At 41.4% G+C, this 19,615-nt stretch overlaps 1 protein-coding gene across 2 annotated transcripts in view; it reads left to right on the top strand.

Annotated features, from left to right (window-relative positions):
* The window catches only part of HIVEP2 (HIVEP zinc finger 2), a 262,554-nt gene that overhangs the window by 222,147 nt on the left and 20,792 nt on the right, over positions 1 to 19,615 (top strand). For both annotated transcript variants that reach the window (XM_069725902.1, XM_069725903.1), the window contains 3 exons: positions 1,942 to 7,299; positions 11,299 to 11,450; positions 13,352 to 13,527. In XM_069725902.1, coding sequence (XP_069582003.1) covers positions 2,239 to 7,299; positions 11,299 to 11,450; positions 13,352 to 13,527 — 5,389 coding nt within the window. In that variant the 5' untranslated portion in view covers positions 1,942 to 2,238. The remainder of the gene's footprint in view (positions 1 to 1,941; positions 7,300 to 11,298; positions 11,451 to 13,351; positions 13,528 to 19,615) is intronic.

Raw genomic sequence — 19,615 nt, 5'->3', positions numbered from 1 at the left:
GCACTGGTCTAGTCAGGATTATAAGCATCTGTGATCTGATATTGGTAGACTACGGTCAGATAAGGCTGGACGTGGGAAATGGTCTTATGGTGGTGATGGCAAGATGTATTAAGAATGTGAAAGTGACATTCAAGTAAGAATAAAATGATTCCCACAGGAAACAAACGTAGGCCAGTTTCACATTAGCGTTGCGGAGGGCTGCGGACTTCCTCCGTGAAGCCTCGGCCGCACCTCCGCCGCTAGCTCTGCCTACTTCTGCATGCAGCCGGCGTGCAGCCAGCGTACTTATCTTATCAGCATACAGTGGCACGACCTGCGTACCTAATGTCAAAGATAGGTACGCAGGCCGCATGCCGGCCGCATGCAGAAGTAGGCGGAGCTAGCGAAACGCTAGTGTGAAACTAGCCTTAGGCCTCTTTCACACATCAGTGTCTCCGGTACGTGTACTGACAGTTTTCTCACGTACCGCAGACACTGACACACGTAGACCTATTCAAATGAATGGGTCTATGCACATGTCTCCGTGTTTCCACGGACCGTGTGCAAAACATGGAGACATGTCCGCTTTTCTCCGGCAGCACGTACCGCAATACGTCCCGCACACGTGCACACGGAGAACAGTAAGCGCTGCCCCCCCTGCGTGTGGTGCTGAAGGTGGCATTCATCTCTTGTCCCCTGCAGGAGACAAGAGATGAAAAATCAAGTTTTTTTTTTGTTTGTGTTAAAAATAAAGTTTGGGGGTCACCTCCTGCCTCCCATCCCCTGTGCGCCCGCCTGCTTGCCGAGAAATACTCACCCAGCTCCTGCGATGTCTCCTCTCAGTGCTGGCAGCAGGTCCTGTGTGAGCGGTCACATGGTACCGCTCATTACAGTGATGAATATGCGCATCTAGATTAGAAGTAGAAACATATCTTTGGGTGTCATCGTCATATAGTTGGTATTGAAAATCATAAATTGCAGATTTGGTTAAATCAATATGTTTGGATGGAGAAAAGAAAAGGACTAGGTACTGAGCTTAGACCTGTCAGAAAAATAGGAAAAGATCTAAGAGATAGCTAACTTTTGTTCTCTGAGTTAGTGCCGGCGTCTCCGTCTTTGCTGAACTTAGAAACAAAGATATATTCTGGAATTATCTAGCTAAATAGTTACTGTAAAGTTCTGGTTGGCCGATAATGATGTCAGTGTAGTCATTTTCTTACTCTATTTTATCTCTTATTCTTCAGAGAAAAGTTTACTTTATATATAGTGGAACTGATTTATTATGTTGGTTTGTTGAATTTAGGCAAGAACGGAGTCTAATCAGCCAATCACAAGGGGGTTTTAGTAGCTTAGTGACTAGGCTATTCCTGGAAAATTCACACTTGTGCTGCTAATTTTTTAAATGACGCGAATGAGCGGTTATGGGAAGTGTTTTCTTCTTAGATCTTTTTTTAAACTCAAGCTGGCAGAATACATCTTAAGTATTTCAGGCCATTACACTTAGAGTGACCCCTGCAGAGAGTTCTAAATTGCTTACTTTAGTGCCCACTGTCCCTGGGTGCTTAGAGGAACCCTATCTCAAGCGTTTTTTGGTCTTGGATTGCATTATATTAGTAGAGCCCTCTTGCTCAATTAAAATGAATGGTAAACCAGATCTAACCATAGAATACTAATGTAGGTTCTAATCTGACCATGGACAACATCTGCATGCATTTTGTATGCTGTCCCAGTGTTTGTATGGGTTTCATCTGGGTGCTACGTTTTCTTCTCACACTTAAAAAACATATTGATCGGGAATTTAGATTGTGGGCCACAGTGAGGACAGTGAGTGATGCACAATATGTCAGTGCTATATAAGCAATAATATTAAATAAATAATATTATATACCGTAATTAAGGTTGGACAATATTTCTTGGAAAATATTCTTATACTGTAATTTTATCTATTTTTATGTTTTTCAGGCTGTGTATGTACGCTGTCACTGACAAGAATTGCACCTTAGTCATCCATATTTCCCTGGATTATCCATATCTTGACTGACAAAATATTTTGACCTCATTTTTGAAGCTTTTGGTCATGCATGAACCTTTTGATTAAAGAATATATACCGCTTCATGGAGATATTTATCAAAATACATATTGGTGACTTGATACAAAGGAAAATGGTAGTGACTCGGGTTTAATGAGCAAAGCCAGTCACACTCCATGTGTCTGTATAGCATTAAAGTAAGCTAGCACTGAAGACCAACATAATCAAAATGGACTCTGGAGACACCATATTAGAGCAAGAATCTACCTCAAGGTGTGGAGAATCCGAGAAGGTATCAAACAGATGGAGACAAGAGCATCCAGCTGTTGTTACAATGAGCACTTATGACAGCCACGAAGTAGAAAGACAGGCTAACCCTGAACTGATTGCAAACCCAACATCAGTACAGCATTACAGTTCTTTAAAAGTAGGATTACAAAATGAAAGTAGCCAGCAGATGCCAGGAAAGCAATATGCACAGAAGCGTTCTGGCTCCTATTCTCACCGGCATTCACTTTCTTTTCCCCAGCATAATCTTCACCAACAGAAGCTAGTGCACAGTTCTAAGCCTCATCAGAGCCTTGAAGGACATGCTTATCCATATCATAGTCGTTTGCCCGTTGCTTCAGAGGACTTATTCCTTCGTATTCAAGGACAAAGTACAGAGTTTTCCAGAAAGAAATTTTCACTTGCTTCATCATATAGCCAATACTCACAGAAGTCTTTTGATCAGCCAGAAGATACTCACAGAAAGGAGCAAAAGCCCAAAAAACCCGGCAAATATATATGTCCGTATTGTACACGGGCTTGTGCCAAACCAAGTGTGCTGAAAAAACATATAAGATCTCACACTGGAGAGCGTCCATATCCATGTGTACCCTGTGGTTTTTCATTCAAAACGAAAAGCAATTTATATAAGCACAGGAAGTCACATGCACATGCCATTAAAGCTGGATTAGTTCCTTTTACTGACTCTGGTATGTCCAAATTAGACCTTGAGGCTTCTTGCATTGATGTAGAAAATGAAATACATTCTGATGGGGAACAAAGTACAGACACTGATGAAGAGACATTGTTGCTAGTTGAAGATTCTGAAAAACTAAGCCCTAGTTCACAAATTCCATTGGACGTGAGTGTTAGAAGTGGGGAATTTATTGATCCGGGTTTCCATACGTCAGAGGAATCATTAGGAGGCCCAATGAAAGTGCCAATACTGATAATCCCTAAGAGTGGCATCCACCTACCTAGTGAAAGCTCACATTATGTGACATCTGATTTAATGCACAACCCATCACTAAGTGGAAAAAGTGATGAACTACATACTGCTAGGCAAAAACTTGCACTAAAACTTACAGAAAAGAAAGGGCATGACTATGAGAAGTCTTTGAATCTCCTGAGCCCTCATAGTAAGGGAAGCACAGACTCTGGTTATTTTTCTCGATCAGAAAGTGCAGAGCAAAATATAAGTCCTCCAAATACCAATGCAACCTCTTATGAAGAAATTATCTTTGGTAAATACTGTAGACTTAGCCCTAGATCTTCACTACAAAGTCAGGAAGGCAGTGTATCAATTGTTAACTCCAGCATGATTGAGGAACATATCTCACATTATATGACAAAAAGGGATTTAGAGCATAGCAAAATAAAGAATATGAAGTCAAGATTATCTGGAATTCATACTTCTGATTTGCAAAAAACACATCTCATTGGAGAATCTCCTGACAAAGAAGCAAAGGTGTACTCAGAAATGCCACAGGGCCAAACAGCAGTGTTTTTGGAGCCTTCAGGAGAGACATCAACACTTATAAGAAGCAATTCAATGCCAACATCTTCTGGTGTGAGTTTAAGTGTTCCTACTTCTATTAGGGGAAGTCATTCATTTGATGAACGCATGACAGGATCAGATGATGTGTTTTACCCCGGTCCAGCAGGTATTTCTCATCAAAGACTCCTTAGGAGGCAAGGTGCTTTTGAGTTACCACTGGTCTTAGAGGGTCATTCAGAATTCGATGCATATTCTAGAATGTCAAAGAATGCTGCTGTTGCTTATTGCCGGAAGACAATGCATGAAAAACCTGTCTCATCTAAAGAAAAGAAAATGGCTTCAGTGTATGAATACGTCTCAGGAATGCAGCCTAAAAGGTGGGATGATTATGAAGTTCACAAACAAGGATACAGAGATGTACAGTATACAGGCGGATTGAAGCCAGGGGAGTATTTTGTAGATGTTACAGCACCTCCTCCTCCTCGGTTTGGAACAACAATTGAAAACAGAAAACGTAGAAAAGAAAAGAGTGTTGGAGATGAAGAAGATATTTCTATGCCTAGCAGTTCAGCAAGTAGCCCTGTGATTTTAGATTTTGATACAAAATCACCAAGTCAAGAACCTGCCAGGACTGGATTTTCTATTTCAGGGCAAGAATATGTTTACAGTGGGCAACAAGACCGTTTTGAGATAAGTCGATCACATCAGCAAATTGGAAGTCCAGTACCTGTGTTAGATGAATCATCTTCAGACACAGATAGGGCAGTAGATATAATCAGTAGAAAACCTCCTGGTAATGTTATATCAGTAATACAACACACTAATTCTTTGAGTAGACCTAACTCTTTTGAAAGATCTGAATCCACAGAACTTCTCTCTATCCAGCCAGATAAGGCCTGCTCTCCTGAAACTTGTGACAGTGGAAATACAATGTCTTCTATGAGTCCAGAATGGACTCAGACACCTGACCTTACTGAATCTACAGGAAGGCCATCTCCATCTCAAAACCAGCAACAGTCTACATATCACATGCCTCCTAAATTGGTTCGTCAACACAATATTACAGTACCTGAGATTCGAGTTACAGAGGAACCAGACAAACCTGAAAAGGAACCAGAAATTCCTGTCAAAGAGCCAGAAAAAACGCTAGAAGAATTTCAATGGCCCCAAAGAAGTGAAACACTGTCTCAACTACCAGCAGAGAAATTGCCTCCAAAGAAGAAGCGTCTTCGTTTGGCAGACATGGAAAATTCATCAGGTGAATCTAGCTTTGAGTCAACTGGAACAAGTTTGTCTCGCAGTCCAAGTCAGGAAAGTAACTTATCCCACAGTTCTAGCTTCTCAATGTCTTTTGACAGAGAAGAAATAATAAAATCTATAGTCCCCGCAAAGCAGGATGAAATTGGTAGGCCACCTGAGTTTTTAACTGTTCCTCCAGGAGCTTACTCACTTTCAGTACCGAGCCACCACCATCACAAAGAAATGAGACGGTCTTCTTCTGAGCAGATACCATGTCCTAGCTTAAGTGAGATTCCTGAAATAAGAAGCAAGTCCTTTGACTATGGAAACCTAACACATGCATCTGTCCCTGGTGCCATCACTACAACCTTGTCTCCAGCCCGTGAGCGTAAAAAATGCTTTCTCATTCGTCAAGCTTCTTTTAGTGGATTCCCTGAAATTTCTCAGTCAGAGCAAGAACAACTTGGGAACCAAGAACAACCTGATGCTGCCTATGCAAATCGTAGATCGTCACAGATTGCTTGGCAGCGTTCTTCATCATCTTCTTTATCAGGTTCCATAAATCTTCCTGATGAATCCATAAACCTAGCTGTTGGTACATCTGCCCAACCTACTTGTACTTCATCACATTATTCACAGCAATCTATAACAAGTCATGATGTGTTAAGAAATCCGCTAGGACCACCATCTTCTTACATCGCCAGAAGACATTTGCCAGAACAGCAGCATATATTTCCACATTCTGAGAAAGTTTTATATCCACCAGTTCATAATACATTTCAGTTACCTTACACTTCTGTTTGCATGGCTCAAATGCCAACTCATCCTCCTCTATTGTGGCCATCCTGTATAGATCCTTTGCAGAGACATTTCCATCATCATTTGCAATCTTTACAAAATACATATTTCAATCCTCCAACACAGTCAGAGCTGCAGTCGTCCTTTTACCTCGGTACTACTCAAGATCCTATTGCATGCAAGTCTCTTAGCTATATTCATAGTATGGAAAAAGGCTTTCAACCATATTTAGAGTCATCATCGTCCTCTAAGAAATCTAAAAATATTCTTTCAAAGCTACAGAGAGATCACAGTGGTGGTTCAAGTGATTCTTCTAATGATCAACAACTATCTGTGCCTCCTAGTGCTGGCTCACTTCAGCCTTTGTCAGGGCCTGTTGTTCCAGTTAGGATTCAAACACACGTGCCATCATATGGTAGTGTCATGTATACTAGCATTTCACAAATTCTTGTTACTCACTCTCAAACTAACAGTGAGTCCATAGTAATCTGCTGCAAAGTGGATGGAAGTACATCACAAAGTATAATGGCAACAAGTGCATCCATGAAAGGTTTAGGATTCAACATAACCCAAATGCTAGCACCCTGTGGAGAACTGGAACAATATCCTTTATGGAAAATGCCACAGACATTGCCATTAGGCTTAGATTCAGCAATCCCTTTATGTTTGGTGTCTAGTTCTGACAATGCATCATCTTTCGGAGGCGGCAAACGCATGCTTTCACCTGCAAGTAGTCTAGAACTATTCATGGAAACAAAACAGCAAAAACGGGTGAAAGATGAAAAGATGTATGGACAAATTGTTAAAGAATTAAGTGCAGTAGAATTGACTAATTCCGACATAAAAAAGAATTTGTCTCGAACCTCAAAACCTCAGTTGGTAAGACAAGGACGAACATTAGATCAAAAAGACGGTCTTTCTTCAGCCACTCAAACACCTTCACCTTCATTGTCAAATTCACCACTAAGCATATCTTGTGTTGAAAAAACATTGTCGGACTCAAAGTCCAGTGATGCTCCTGAAGGCCGAATGTCACCAGATGAGTTTTGTGATGAGGACACGGCTTCTGATATGAGCTTAAGTCCACAGAGGTCATCAAGTGAAATTCTTGAGGATGAACCACTGAATGACAAAAAGCGTTCTGTGGGAATATTAATGCAGATGTCACAAAGCTCCTCTTCAACAGAGGAAGTACAACATATTCTCCAGTTCCCAAGCCTGCGGACTACTACTACCGTCAGCTGGTGTTTCCTTAACTATGCCAAACCCAACCACACAGAACAGGAATCACTGAAATCATCTGTCTATGCTGCATGGTGTATTAGCTCTTGCAATCCCAACCCTTCAGGCCTTAGTACAAGAACATCGTTATCACTCCTGAGGTCTAAGCAGAAGAATACAGGTGAAATTTACACCATAGCTACTATGCACAGATCTGGAGCTGGTAAACTAACTTCTTCAAGTGTATGGAAACTTCAGTTTGCAAAGGTAAGTTATAGTATATAAGTAATAAATTACCCATTAACACACATTTTTAGAAAATGAAAAACTATTAACACACAAAAATTGAAGTAGTAAAATGCATTTAAGAGTATGCTCATATTACTTCCAATGTACAGTATAAGGAAAATGAATCAATAGGATATCATGGACCAAAAGGCTGCCTTTGGTATATAGTTACAGTATATCTATTTTTTACTGTGCTAGAAATCACGTACCTCCTTCAAGAATTTTTCATCTAACGTATGTGCAGAACATGTATAGCAAACTTGGTGTGAACAGAGTCTTATCTGAGTTGTAATTTTGAATGACACCATTTATTTTATCATAATACACTGATAGAAGAACAGGGAAAAATTTCAGAAGCGGTGAAATGGTGAAAAAAGTGTTGCCAATGTTTTTTGGGTTTTGCTTATGCGGCAATCATTGTACAGAATATACAAGTATCAGTAGTTACACAGCCCAAAGATGTATTATCAGGGTGCTACATCAGAACAACATTTAATGACCAAAAGGAGGAGGAGAAGAAAGCAATACAATATTAATGTTTACACCTTTATATCATATGAAATATATTTGATAGAAAACCAAAAATCAATACTCCATAAAAACAATAAACAAATCAAATCTCAAAATAAAAGATCCATAACACTGATATTCAAGCATAAATATGCATGTGCAAAATATGCAACAGAAATAAATAAATCCCATACACAGATACACTGACAGTTTATTAAAGAATAAACCCTAAGTATGTGAGAAATGTACAGGGTGGGCCATTTATATGGATACACCTAAATAAAATGGGAATGGTTGGTGCTATCAACTTCCTGTTTGTGGCACATTAGTATATGGGAGGGGGAAAACTTTTTAAGATGGGTGGTGACCATGGCAGCCATTTTGAAGTCGGCCTTTTTGGATCCAACTTTATTTTTTTCAATGGGAAGAGGGTCATATTGAGAATTTCACAAGAAAAACAATGGTGTGATTGGTTTTAACATATCTTTATTCTTTCATTAGTTATTTACAAGTTTATGACCACTTATAAAATGTGTTCAAAGTGCTGCCCATTGTGTTGGATTGTCAATGCAGTCCTCTTCTCCCACTCTTGACACACTGATAGCAACACCACAGAAGAAATGCTAGGCCAGGCTTCTGTATCCATTGCTTCAGATGCTGCATATCTCGTATCTTCACAGCATAGACAATTGCCTTCAGATCACCGCAAAGATAAAAGTCTAAGAGGGTCAGATCGGGAGACGTTGGTGGCCATTCAACTGGCCCACAACAACCAATCCACTTTCCAGGAAACTGTTCATGTAGGAATGCTTGGACCTGACACCCATAATGTGGTGGTGCACCATCTTGCTGGGAAAACCCAGGGAACGTGCCATCTTCGGTGCATAAAGAGGGCAACACATCATAACGTAGCACCCCAGACCTTCACTTGAACTGCAACTTGAGCTCTGACAACATGCCAAAAATCCACCCTGCGACCAAAGCCTGGATTATCAAAAGGCTGAAGACCAGATCCACTGCAGAGATGGCTAGCACCTTTAATGTGTCTCAGCGTCAAGTAGCCTCCACATTTCAGAGGGTTTCAGCTTTCAAAAGAATAATTTATACTACCAATGGATGAATTTAATGTCAGGTTATAAGCTTTTATTCACATAACATGGATAAGCGACATGACTTCTGTCAGGGAGTGTAATGTGCCACAAAAAGGAAGTTGATATCACCAACCATTCCCATTTTATTTAGGTGTATTCATATAAATGGCCCACCCTGTAAATATACCTAGGGTTTATTCCTTAATATATTGTCTACCATGTCTGTGTATGGGATCCATTATTATTTTTGAATATTTTGTACTTGAATAGTCATGCTGGAATGTCAGAGTTTTGAGGGGATTTTAGTTTTTTTTTTATAAGTGTTTTTTATGGAGTATTGATTTTTGGTTTTCAATAAAATATATTTCTTCTTATATATGTTTGCATGTGGAAATTGTATTGCTTTCTCCTCCTTTTTGTCATTGTACAGTAAAGGTGATATGTCAAAAGGATTCTTTAGGTCAGTACCATGACGGTGGTACCAGATTTATAAGTTTTATTTTTATATATCTTAGCATTTATATTTTTTTATGTATTGTGAAATTATCAAAGGTTACATACCATTGCTTTTTGGTCAATTTAATTTGATGTCTCTAGTACCAGTTTATGAAAGGTTTCTGGTACATATTTGTATTAAGTACAAATTGCTGCTTCCCACCACCAAGTTTTTTATCACCTAATCGGAGTTCACCATAATGTAGAAACAGGGATCCTGATTCCAGTGATGTATTACTTACTGGGCCACTCGCCGTAAGTTTGGTAAAATCACTATTTTATCAGCAGGAGATTTTCACTACTGGACTAGTAAAATTGCTGCCAGGTAGTCCTCCATATTCATGAGCTTTATATAACCCACCCCCACCACTGAATGGCAGCTTTCTGTGTGCACAGTGCTCAACATTTAGAGATCTGCTAGATCTGCTGCCAATAAAACAGAGATTTTATCAAAACTGCCACAAGCAGCCAAATGGGTCATAAATTGCTGGAGTCAGTATCTTTACCCCTACATTATACTGCTCTCAAATGGGGTAGCAAAAACTTGCTGACTGATTCAGTTTAATGATAACTTGCAGCCTACACTAGAGGGGTCAATAAGGATTAATGCTCCCAAGTGGAGGCTGCAGCGCAGGTGGACACATGTTTGGGTACTATGTGAAGAGTTGGAGTTCTGTGTCAGAGAGCAGAGCTCTGACTCCTGAAAAAATATTACTCAACCAGTTCAAGACAAGACACATTTTCAGGATTTTTTTTTTTAAATTCAAGTTTTTTATTTTTGTATTTAGGAAGTACAAGAAAATACAATACAAATAGTACAGGGGGTAAAATATAACTATAAATGGATGCATAACTACAGTACATTGGGGGTATGGGGAGGATTTTCCATCCATACGAAAGATAGAGAGAGAGAGCGGACAACATTTTCAGATTTTTTGATTGCCTTAAAGAGCTGTAACAATTTTTTTTTTATTTTTTAGATTCACTGAATTTTTGATTTTTTTTCGTGATAAGTAGGACTTAATTTTTATGTTATTTTCAGAATATCTTTTTTTATTTTTTGACCGATATTGGGGAATATTTGTTGGAAAATAGAGGAAATTGTGTTTGTTTTTCACTTTTCCCTTTTTATGACCAAAAAGGACAACTCAAATACATTTTCAAATGTGTTCCCCTTTACCTAACGATTATGTTTATCTGATCCTTTTTTTCCTACATTGGCTCTTTTTATCTATTCTTTTACCCTGCTTTTTATTTATTTATTTATTTATTTATTTATCTTTTTGTTTTTGTTTTGTTTTTTGCTTATTTCACATATGCCTTCCATAAGGTCAGGACAGATATTTGAGAAGTATATCAATATTTAAATACATTTAAAAAATCTGATTTTCCTTGTAAAATGGGCTGGTATCTTAGCCCCAGCTGCAATGCAAATTAATTTCCTAGGATCCAGCAGTTCCTGATTCATCCCCAGAACATTGGGTCTGGAGAAGGAATTTCAGTGGCATTTCCTTTTACTGTATACACAGCGCTTGTTTAGAGCTCTATATACAGCGATACATGGTAAGGTAGAGACGGTAACAAACCAGCTCTGCCTTTTCTGTGTGGAGTCTGGCTGTGTCTGACAGCTGGCTTCATGCTCCTGCAGCTGCATGATGTTATGCAGCTGCTCTTCTATGCAGTAATGTTTTAGAATGTCGCTACAGAGTAGACCACCCTTGTGATGAACGTGTATGGTCAATACAGAATAATTTGTGAATTTAACCTACCTTCTCTTAAAATCCAAAAAGAGGAATTCAGATTGATAGAGTTAAAGGAGATGCATATAATTAGATTACAAAAAAATACAACAATTTTCTTGTTATTTATTTTTATGACATAGATGAAACCTGAGCCGTCCCTACTGGTTACCAGTAAACTTGAAAAGAAGACCGCTGGAAACAGCAAAGAAAGGACAAAGGGAGAAAGTCATGGAGAGAAAGAAATTTCAGCTAAACAAACAGAACCTATGAGGATAAAAATATTTGAAGGAGGGTAAGATAACATTGATTTACTTACAAATAAAAGGACAATATTTGTCATATGAAAAAAGTTCATCTTTGCAATGGCGATGCTGCGTTATTCGCATGTTATGATTCGTACTCTTGTTTTAATGACATCTATACAAGTTTATTTTTCTAGGCATGTAACGTTAATCATTGTGTATGAAGACTCGAATTCCCATACCACAGGGCCTTTTATGACTTCATTGTTAAAAGTTGTCGAGACCAATAAAAGGCTTAAATGGCTTAGCTAATGCTGCGGCAGGAGATTGTCAGGCCTCTGTCTATGTACAAGTGAGGGAGAGACTCGTCAATCATCTGCAGTGGTGCTGAGTAGAGCCGTCTGGAGGCAGCGCCAGGCTAGTCTTACCTTTAGCTATGGTGCCCGGATGAATCTTTAAAGTATATTTTCCCTGAATCTAACTGCCAGAGCATTTCGTAGAATGATATACCTGACTGCAGTCAGGCTTTGATTCACGCTGCCTGTAGTTTGGGCAGTATGAGTTGCCTGACAGGTTTTCTTTAAAGCAGCATTATTAAAACTATTGTCCTTGGATATTTGATTTTGCTCATGATCTCAGAGAGAAGTGTGAAGGATAAAATGATAGAAATGAATTGCTCCAAAAAAGTATTAAATAATGCTCTAATTGTAGCAGTTCAAGTTACAGGTTGTCCTGCCTCATGCTACAAGTCTGTAGTTACTCTATGTGACTGCAGACTTGTGAATCTTCACATTGCGTGAACTGCGCGCTGCGATGATTCTCCTGTGCTGGAAGCAGGCGATCATGTGATTGCAAGTCTGTGATTTGCATACTTCCGGTCACATTTTGACTAGACTGTGTCTTGCCTCAGTACACTTGCAAATCATATATTTGTAGTCACGTGCCCGCCATTCCCTGTGCTCACACCGGATAATACTCACAGTGTGCACTGCATGGATGTGAAGACTCACAAGTCTACAGTCACATAGATTAACTGCAGACTTGTATCCTAAGGCTGAACAACCCATTTAAGCCAAGCACAATGATAAAGGATCATTTCGAGGCAGGCTTGGACTGGCCCACAGGAGAACAGGTGAATCCTCCGGTGGGCCACTGTGCATGAGTGGGCCACCACCCTCTTATATGAGCAATACTTGGCACTATGTACTTGAATCATTATGTACGGACAAAGGCAGCATCTTATTCATTTAACAATCTGCCCAGTTCATTGTTATATACATTTGTGATTGAGAATAATGTCACATTTGCATGTAGCTGAAAAGTGGATCCCTGGAGTTAGTTACTGGTGGGCCCTTGGCACCCCAATCTGACAATGTTTCAAGGGATAAACTGGATGTCACCAGGCCCCATCACCATGCTTGGAATACGGAGCCCTTGTTTTCAGTGTAATGAGCATTTGTGCCCCCTAGATTCATATATGGACCACAATGACCGGACTGACTGAGGGTCTCCCCTCCCGAACTTACAGCGTCTTAGCTGAACTCCCACCAATCAGACAAAGGTGCCCTGTCCTAGAGATAAGCCATCAATATGAAAATAGTGAACAACCTACTGATATATGGTAAACTAGCCTTATCTATCTTTTATCTATGTATGACATTTTTAACATATCCATTAAAAAAAATCGTACCTTATAAAATACTGGTTTGAGCTTGAGCTAGGGAGCTTATCAATTATGGAAGAAAAAAGTATTTGCACAAAAGCACCTCCAATCTTAGTGCACTTTAAACCTTGGACTGTTTTCACTTCAGAAATAAAGAGTTTAGTTTTGGTGGAAGCAGGTTAGTCATTACTTCTGTCTCATAGCTCCTGAATGTGTGGTTGTGTCGTTTTCTAAACATTAGGTGAATCACCAGTTTTTTCCTTGTTTTTGTGTTTTCGTGACCAACAGTTTTAAATCCAATGAAGACTATGTGTATGTGCGAGGGAGAGGTCGCGGAAAGTACATATGTGAGGAATGTGGCATACGCTGTAAGAAACCAAGCATGCTGAAGAAGCATATCCGCACCCACACGGATGTACGGCCTTATGTGTGCAAACTGTGCAACTTTGCTTTCAAAACTAAAGGTAAATAGCAATCTCCAGTGTAATGTCGGTTACAGCAAGCTGTACGGTGTATAGGACAGCCACATGTATCTCTGGCCGTTATTATGTAGCTTTAGAAACCTCATCATTGTGTCTACTACTATATGCTAACTTCAGCTATCTACTGTATAATGGATTGTTTGATCAAGTTATTTGTGCTGATATATAAGAAGTCACTTACATCAGATATTCTTTGAAGGGGTTTTCCCATCTCCAAGATCTTTTCCCAATATGTAGTAGGTTTAATAATAATAATAATAATATTAGCAATTACCTCCAATTAGAAATATAGTATAGTTTTTCTGATTTGCTATGTCTCTTTCTTCATGTGTAGACATTGCATGACCTTAGGTGTCCATGGTTATGACCACTGATATAGTGACAGCTAGTTGCTAGTGGTTGTAACCCTGGACACCTAAGGTCCTACAATGCCTGCACATGAGGAAAGAGACATAGAATTGTAGGATGTTTTTTCTAATTCACTAATTGGAGGTATTTGCTAATACTACATTATTATTGAAGGAGTTTGTATGTTCTCCCCGTATTTGCGTGGGTTTCCTCCGGGCACTCCGGTTTCCTCCCACATTCCAAAAAAACATACTGTTAGAGAATTTAGAGTGTGATAATGTGTACAACCTGTAAAGCAGTATTCCTCAACTCCAGTCCTCAAGAGCCACCAACAGGTCATGTATTCAGGTTTTCCTTACTATTGCACAGGTGATGGATTTCTTACCTTTCCAGGTGATGCAATCATCACCTGTGCAATACTAAGGAAATCCTGAAAACATGACCTGTTGGTGGCTCTGGAGGACCGGATTTGGGGAATACTGCTGTAAAGCCTTGCAGAATATGTTAGCGCTATATAAAAATAAATATTTTAAAATTGGGAAAACTTTGAAAGTGTCCCCGAGTGCAGTGGCAAAAACCACTTGCGCTACAAAGAAAGTGCCTCACAAGAGGGAGCGGTGAGGGAGGGTGCAGAGACGAGACAGACGACGGCCATTTCGCGAACAATCGCTTCAACGGGTCCAGTGAGTTGTGTTAGTGACGTCATATCCTTTAATAGGGGTGGACGTACTGCTTACGACATATGTGTGCAATCAACAATTAGTAAAAACAACTTAACTCATTCTACAATCTCAGTTTACAAACGGATCTAGAGAAAAACCGCCATGTCTAGTTTGTCGTTAAGACCCCAAGATCCTTGTGCGTCAGTTTTTAAAATCCAATGAGCTTCGCGCTGTAATAATAATTTATTATGATTGCCTCCTTGCTGAGGGAATTTAACTACCTCTAAGCCGGCGAAACAAAGCTATATTCACCTGTCCCCCGTTCCAGCGCTGCGTGCGGTTCCGGGTCCTCTGCCTGTGACGTTCACAGTTCAGAGGGCGCGATGACGCGCTTAACCCTGCTGTTGTCTTCGGTCTGGGGAGACCGATTTTGAACTTTGGTATTTTTTGGGATGTTCAAGATGCGGTTCTGAAACTTGTGGTTGATTGACTTAAATGAGGATGGGTCGGTCGGCCACGGGTTTCAGAGCCGCATCTTGAATATTTTAAAGAATATTGAAGTTCAAGGTCGGTCGTTTTTGACCGAAGACAACAGCAGGGTTAATGCGCGCCGCCCTCTGACTGAACAGTCACAGCCAGAGGATCCGGAACACGGAGCGGCGGGCAGCGCTGGATCCGGGCCAGGTGAATATAGCAAGTGTCGGGGGCCTGAGCCAGCGGCGACTCCAGCACCTGACCCCCACAGCACGCCGGTGTCCCCGCCTGCTCAGGCCCCCCAGCACTCGGCGCCCAGCGACGATAGGTGAGTATGTTATTTTTTTTTTTTTATATATCGCAGCAGCATACGGGGCATATAATACCATGGAGCATGTTATGGGGGCCATAAACCTTTATGGAGCAGTGTACGGCTCATATACTATGGAGCATCTTATGGGGGCCATGAACCTTCATGGAACAGTGTACGGCGCATATACTATGGAGCATCTTATGGGGGCCATAAACCTTTATGGAGCAGTGTACGGGGCATATACTATGGAGCATCTTATGGGGGCCATAAACCTTTATGGAGCAGTGTACGGGGCATATGGATGGGAGCAGCAAATTACAGAACGGTGGCGCAGGATGGGAGCACATGACAGAACGGGGGCGCAGGATGGGAGCAGCACATGACAGAATAGGGCAGCACATGACAGAACGGGGGCGCAGGATGGGAGCAGCACATGACAGAATAGGGCAGCACATGACAGAACGGGGGTGCAGGATGGCAGCAGCACCGGACAGAACGGGGTGCAGGATGGGAGCAGCACATGACAGAACGGGGGCGCAGTATGGGAGCAGCACATGACAGAATAGGGCAGCACATGACAGAACGGGGGCGCAGGATGGGAGCAGCACATGACAGGATGGAGGCACAGGATGGGTGCAGCACATTTCAGAATGGAGGCGCAGGATGGGTGCAGCACATGTCAGAATGGAGGCACAGGATGGGAGCAGCGCATGTCAGAATGGGGGCGCAGGATGGGAGCAGCACATGACAGAATGGGGGCGCAGGATGGGTGCAGCACATGACAGGATGGGGACGCAGGATGGAGCAGCTCATGACAGGATGGGGACGCAGGATGGAGCAGCTCATGACAGGATAGGGACGCAGGATGGAGCAGCTCATGACAGGATGGGGGACGCAGGATGCAGCAGCTCACGACAGGATGGGGACGCAGGATGGAGCAGCTCATGACAGGATGGGGACGCAGGATGGAGCAGCACATGACAGGATGGGGACGCAGGATGGAGCAGCTCATGACAGGATGGGGCGCAGGATGGAGCAGCTCATGACAGGATGGGGACGCAGGATGGAGCAGCTCATGACAGGATGGGGATGCAGGATGGAGCAGCACATGACAGGATGGGGACGCAGGATGGAGCAGCACATGACAGGATGGAGACCATATACCAATATAAATGCACGCCACCCGGGCGTAGAACGGGTTCAATAGCTAGTATATATATATATATATATAAACACAAAAAAGCACAGTAAAACCAAAAACACTCTGTTGCAAAAAAAAGTGGACAGCAAGTGCTAGTAAAAAGATGGAAAAAACAGGGTATTTGGTTGATACGTTTTTTGGAAAAAATGTATATTAAGCCGCTCTACCAAATGTCAAGGTATACCCATATCAGAGCAGTCCTAACTAATGTATATAATCCCTATCTGATGTATTTTAAACCTGGTCATATGTACAATACCTGTATGAGCAGGATTCAGAAAACGAATGTCCATGTGGACACGCTGGACAGAACAGATATATATATATATATATATATATATATATATATATATATCTGTGCAGTGAAACTGTTATAATTAGAAAAAAAATTCAATTTTGCCTTAGCTGAAAATGATCCTAGTTGTTGCTCACTTGCTCCTCGTGAAAGGTTACCAACTGTTATTATGTTAGTACTAGTAAACGTTCACAAAGTGACAGGTTGTCGTTCGTTGCTAAGCAGCAAGTGATAGAAATATAGATTGCGTACAGCAAATCTCAGCAAGACCGAATCCATGCATCCAAACTAACTCATTCAGATCTGGGCATAATAAATGAGCGAGTATTTGGGAGATATAGCCACAGGATGAGTCTCATGGCGATGTAGCTTGCACGAGTTGGAAGGGATTGTCTGTCTCTTAACATCTGGCATGTGTAGTAATGTCCAAGCAACATATTACATATAGCAAGCGTCCTGACCGCACACCACCATGCTCTAACAATAATTAGCAAATTACATTGCAGTCCAAAATGATTAAGCAGTGGCCACATGCCGAAACATTGTACATTCAGATACAAAATAATAAAAGAGAAAATAGTCCCCACACACCTTTAATTAAATTATTGCACAAGTGCACAAATACGCTGTGTGGCCAATGTACTAACATACATACTGCGACTAATGAATACATTAACTCCACTGTTGCTGTAAACGTTAATAACATACGGTACTTAGTTAGCGTTTTTTGATCAAAGAGCGCAAAAGCCATCCAACCACGTCAAGGCGACCTTTTTAATATGGATGGTCCCTAACCATTATATGTGCCAAACCAGCCTCAACTGAATGGGGAGTGAAAAGGAAAAATATTTGAGTTCATGTATTCTTTAGTCACACTGTGCTGACGCACCATGTATGTATACTGTATGTAATTATATTGGCCACATAGCATATTTATGCACCTGTGAATTAATTTAACACAAATGGTGTGCAGGTCCTATTTTTCCTTTTGTGTAATACCTATCGGAGGATCTGGCCCCATCCAAGGCTCAGCACCTTTATCCACCCATCTTTTCCACATAAGGTTTTAATTGCCAGCTACTAGTGATGAGCGAATTTACTCGTTACTCGAGATTTCTCGAGCATGCTCGAGGGTCCTCCGAGTCTTTTTTAGTGCTCAGAGATTTAGTTTTTCTTGCCGCAGCTGAATGATTTACATCTGTTACCCAGCAAAAGTACATGTGGAGATTCCCTAGCAACCAGGTAACCCCCACATGTACTTATGCTGGCTAACAGTTGTAAATCATTCAGCTGTGGCAAGAAAAACGAAATCTACGAGCACTAAAAAATACTCGGCGGACCCCCGAGCGTGCTCGAGAAATCTCGAGTAACGAGTATATTCGCTCATCACTACTAGCTACATTAGACAGCTATCAGCCCAACGATCATTCAGTTGACCATTATGTTGTCTCCTGACACCTGGATACCCGTGACCACTAGATTCGGCCTCTGAGGGAGTCGCTACCTGAATCTTCTCCCCACTGAAGAAAAGGATGAGGCAATTGAATTTCAACCTCCAAATATTTAGGTTCCCTGTTTAGAAGGCCCCCATACAAATTATGTATGGGTCCAAACCTGCTGATATCAGCAGGTTTGGACAACTTTTTTGTTGTGTATGAGGGCCGTATTTAAGAGGAAACATGTTATATGAGCACATGTTCATAATGCAATTAGACAAATCAAACAGAGTATGTATGAAAAAATAAGATTTTCTATGTGAAGGTGTTTGTAAAGATGAGCAATATATGATAAATCCATGTTTCCTGTTATGACCTGGTGGTAAGGACAATAATGGACCTGGTGGTTAAGAGCTCTGAGACGTGGGAACTCTGCTGACCGCAATCCCTAATCCTATCACACACACTAGAAATAGCCGTGGATTGCTCCTAACGCTCCCTATGCAACTCGACACAGCCTAAAAAACTAGCTAGCCCTAGAGATAGAAAAATAAAGCCTACCTTGCCTCAGAGAAATTCCCCAAAGGAAAAGGCAGCCCCCCACATATAATGACTGTGAGTAAAGATGAAAATTACAAACACAGAGATGAAATAGATTTAGCAAAGTGAGGCCCGACATACTGAACAGACAGAGGATAGGAAAGGTAACTTTGCGGTCAGCACAAAAAACTACAAAAAGACCACGCAGAGGGTGCAAAAAGACTCTCCACACCGACTCACGGTGCGGAGGCGCTCCCTCTGCGTCCCAGAGCTTCCAGCAAGCAAGACAAAATCAAAATAGCAAGCTGGACAGAAAAATAGCAAACCAGAGAAAAGCAAGCGGAACTTAGCTTCTGCTGGGAAGACAGGTCACAGGAACGATCCAGGAGAGAACAAGACCAATACTGGAACATTGACAGGTGGCCTGGAGCAATGATCTAAGTGGAGTTAAATAGAGCAGCCAGCTAACGAATTAACCTTATCACCTGTGGAAGGAAACTCAGAAGCAGCAACTCCACTCACAACCACCAGAGGAAGCCCATGGACAGAACCAGCCGAAGTACCATTCATGACCACAGGAGGGAGCTTGACAACAGAATTCACAACAGTACCCCCCCTTGAGGAGGGGTCACCGAACCCTCACCAGAGCCCCCAGGCCGACCAGGACGAGCCAAATGAAAGGCACGAACCAGATCGGCAGCATGAACATCGGAGGCAAAGACCCAGGAATTATCTTCCTGACCATAACCCTTCCACTTGACCAGGTACTGGAGTTTCCGTCTCGAAATACGAGAATCCAAA

Source organism: Ranitomeya imitator, chromosome 5 (genome assembly GCF_032444005.1).
Source record: "Ranitomeya imitator isolate aRanImi1 chromosome 5, aRanImi1.pri, whole genome shotgun sequence".
In the NCBI taxonomy this organism is placed as follows: Eukaryota; Metazoa; Chordata; class Amphibia; order Anura; family Dendrobatidae; genus Ranitomeya; species Ranitomeya imitator.
The sequence above is the reverse complement of the archived record's forward strand: the minus strand, read 5'-3'. Positions and strand labels throughout refer to the sequence as shown.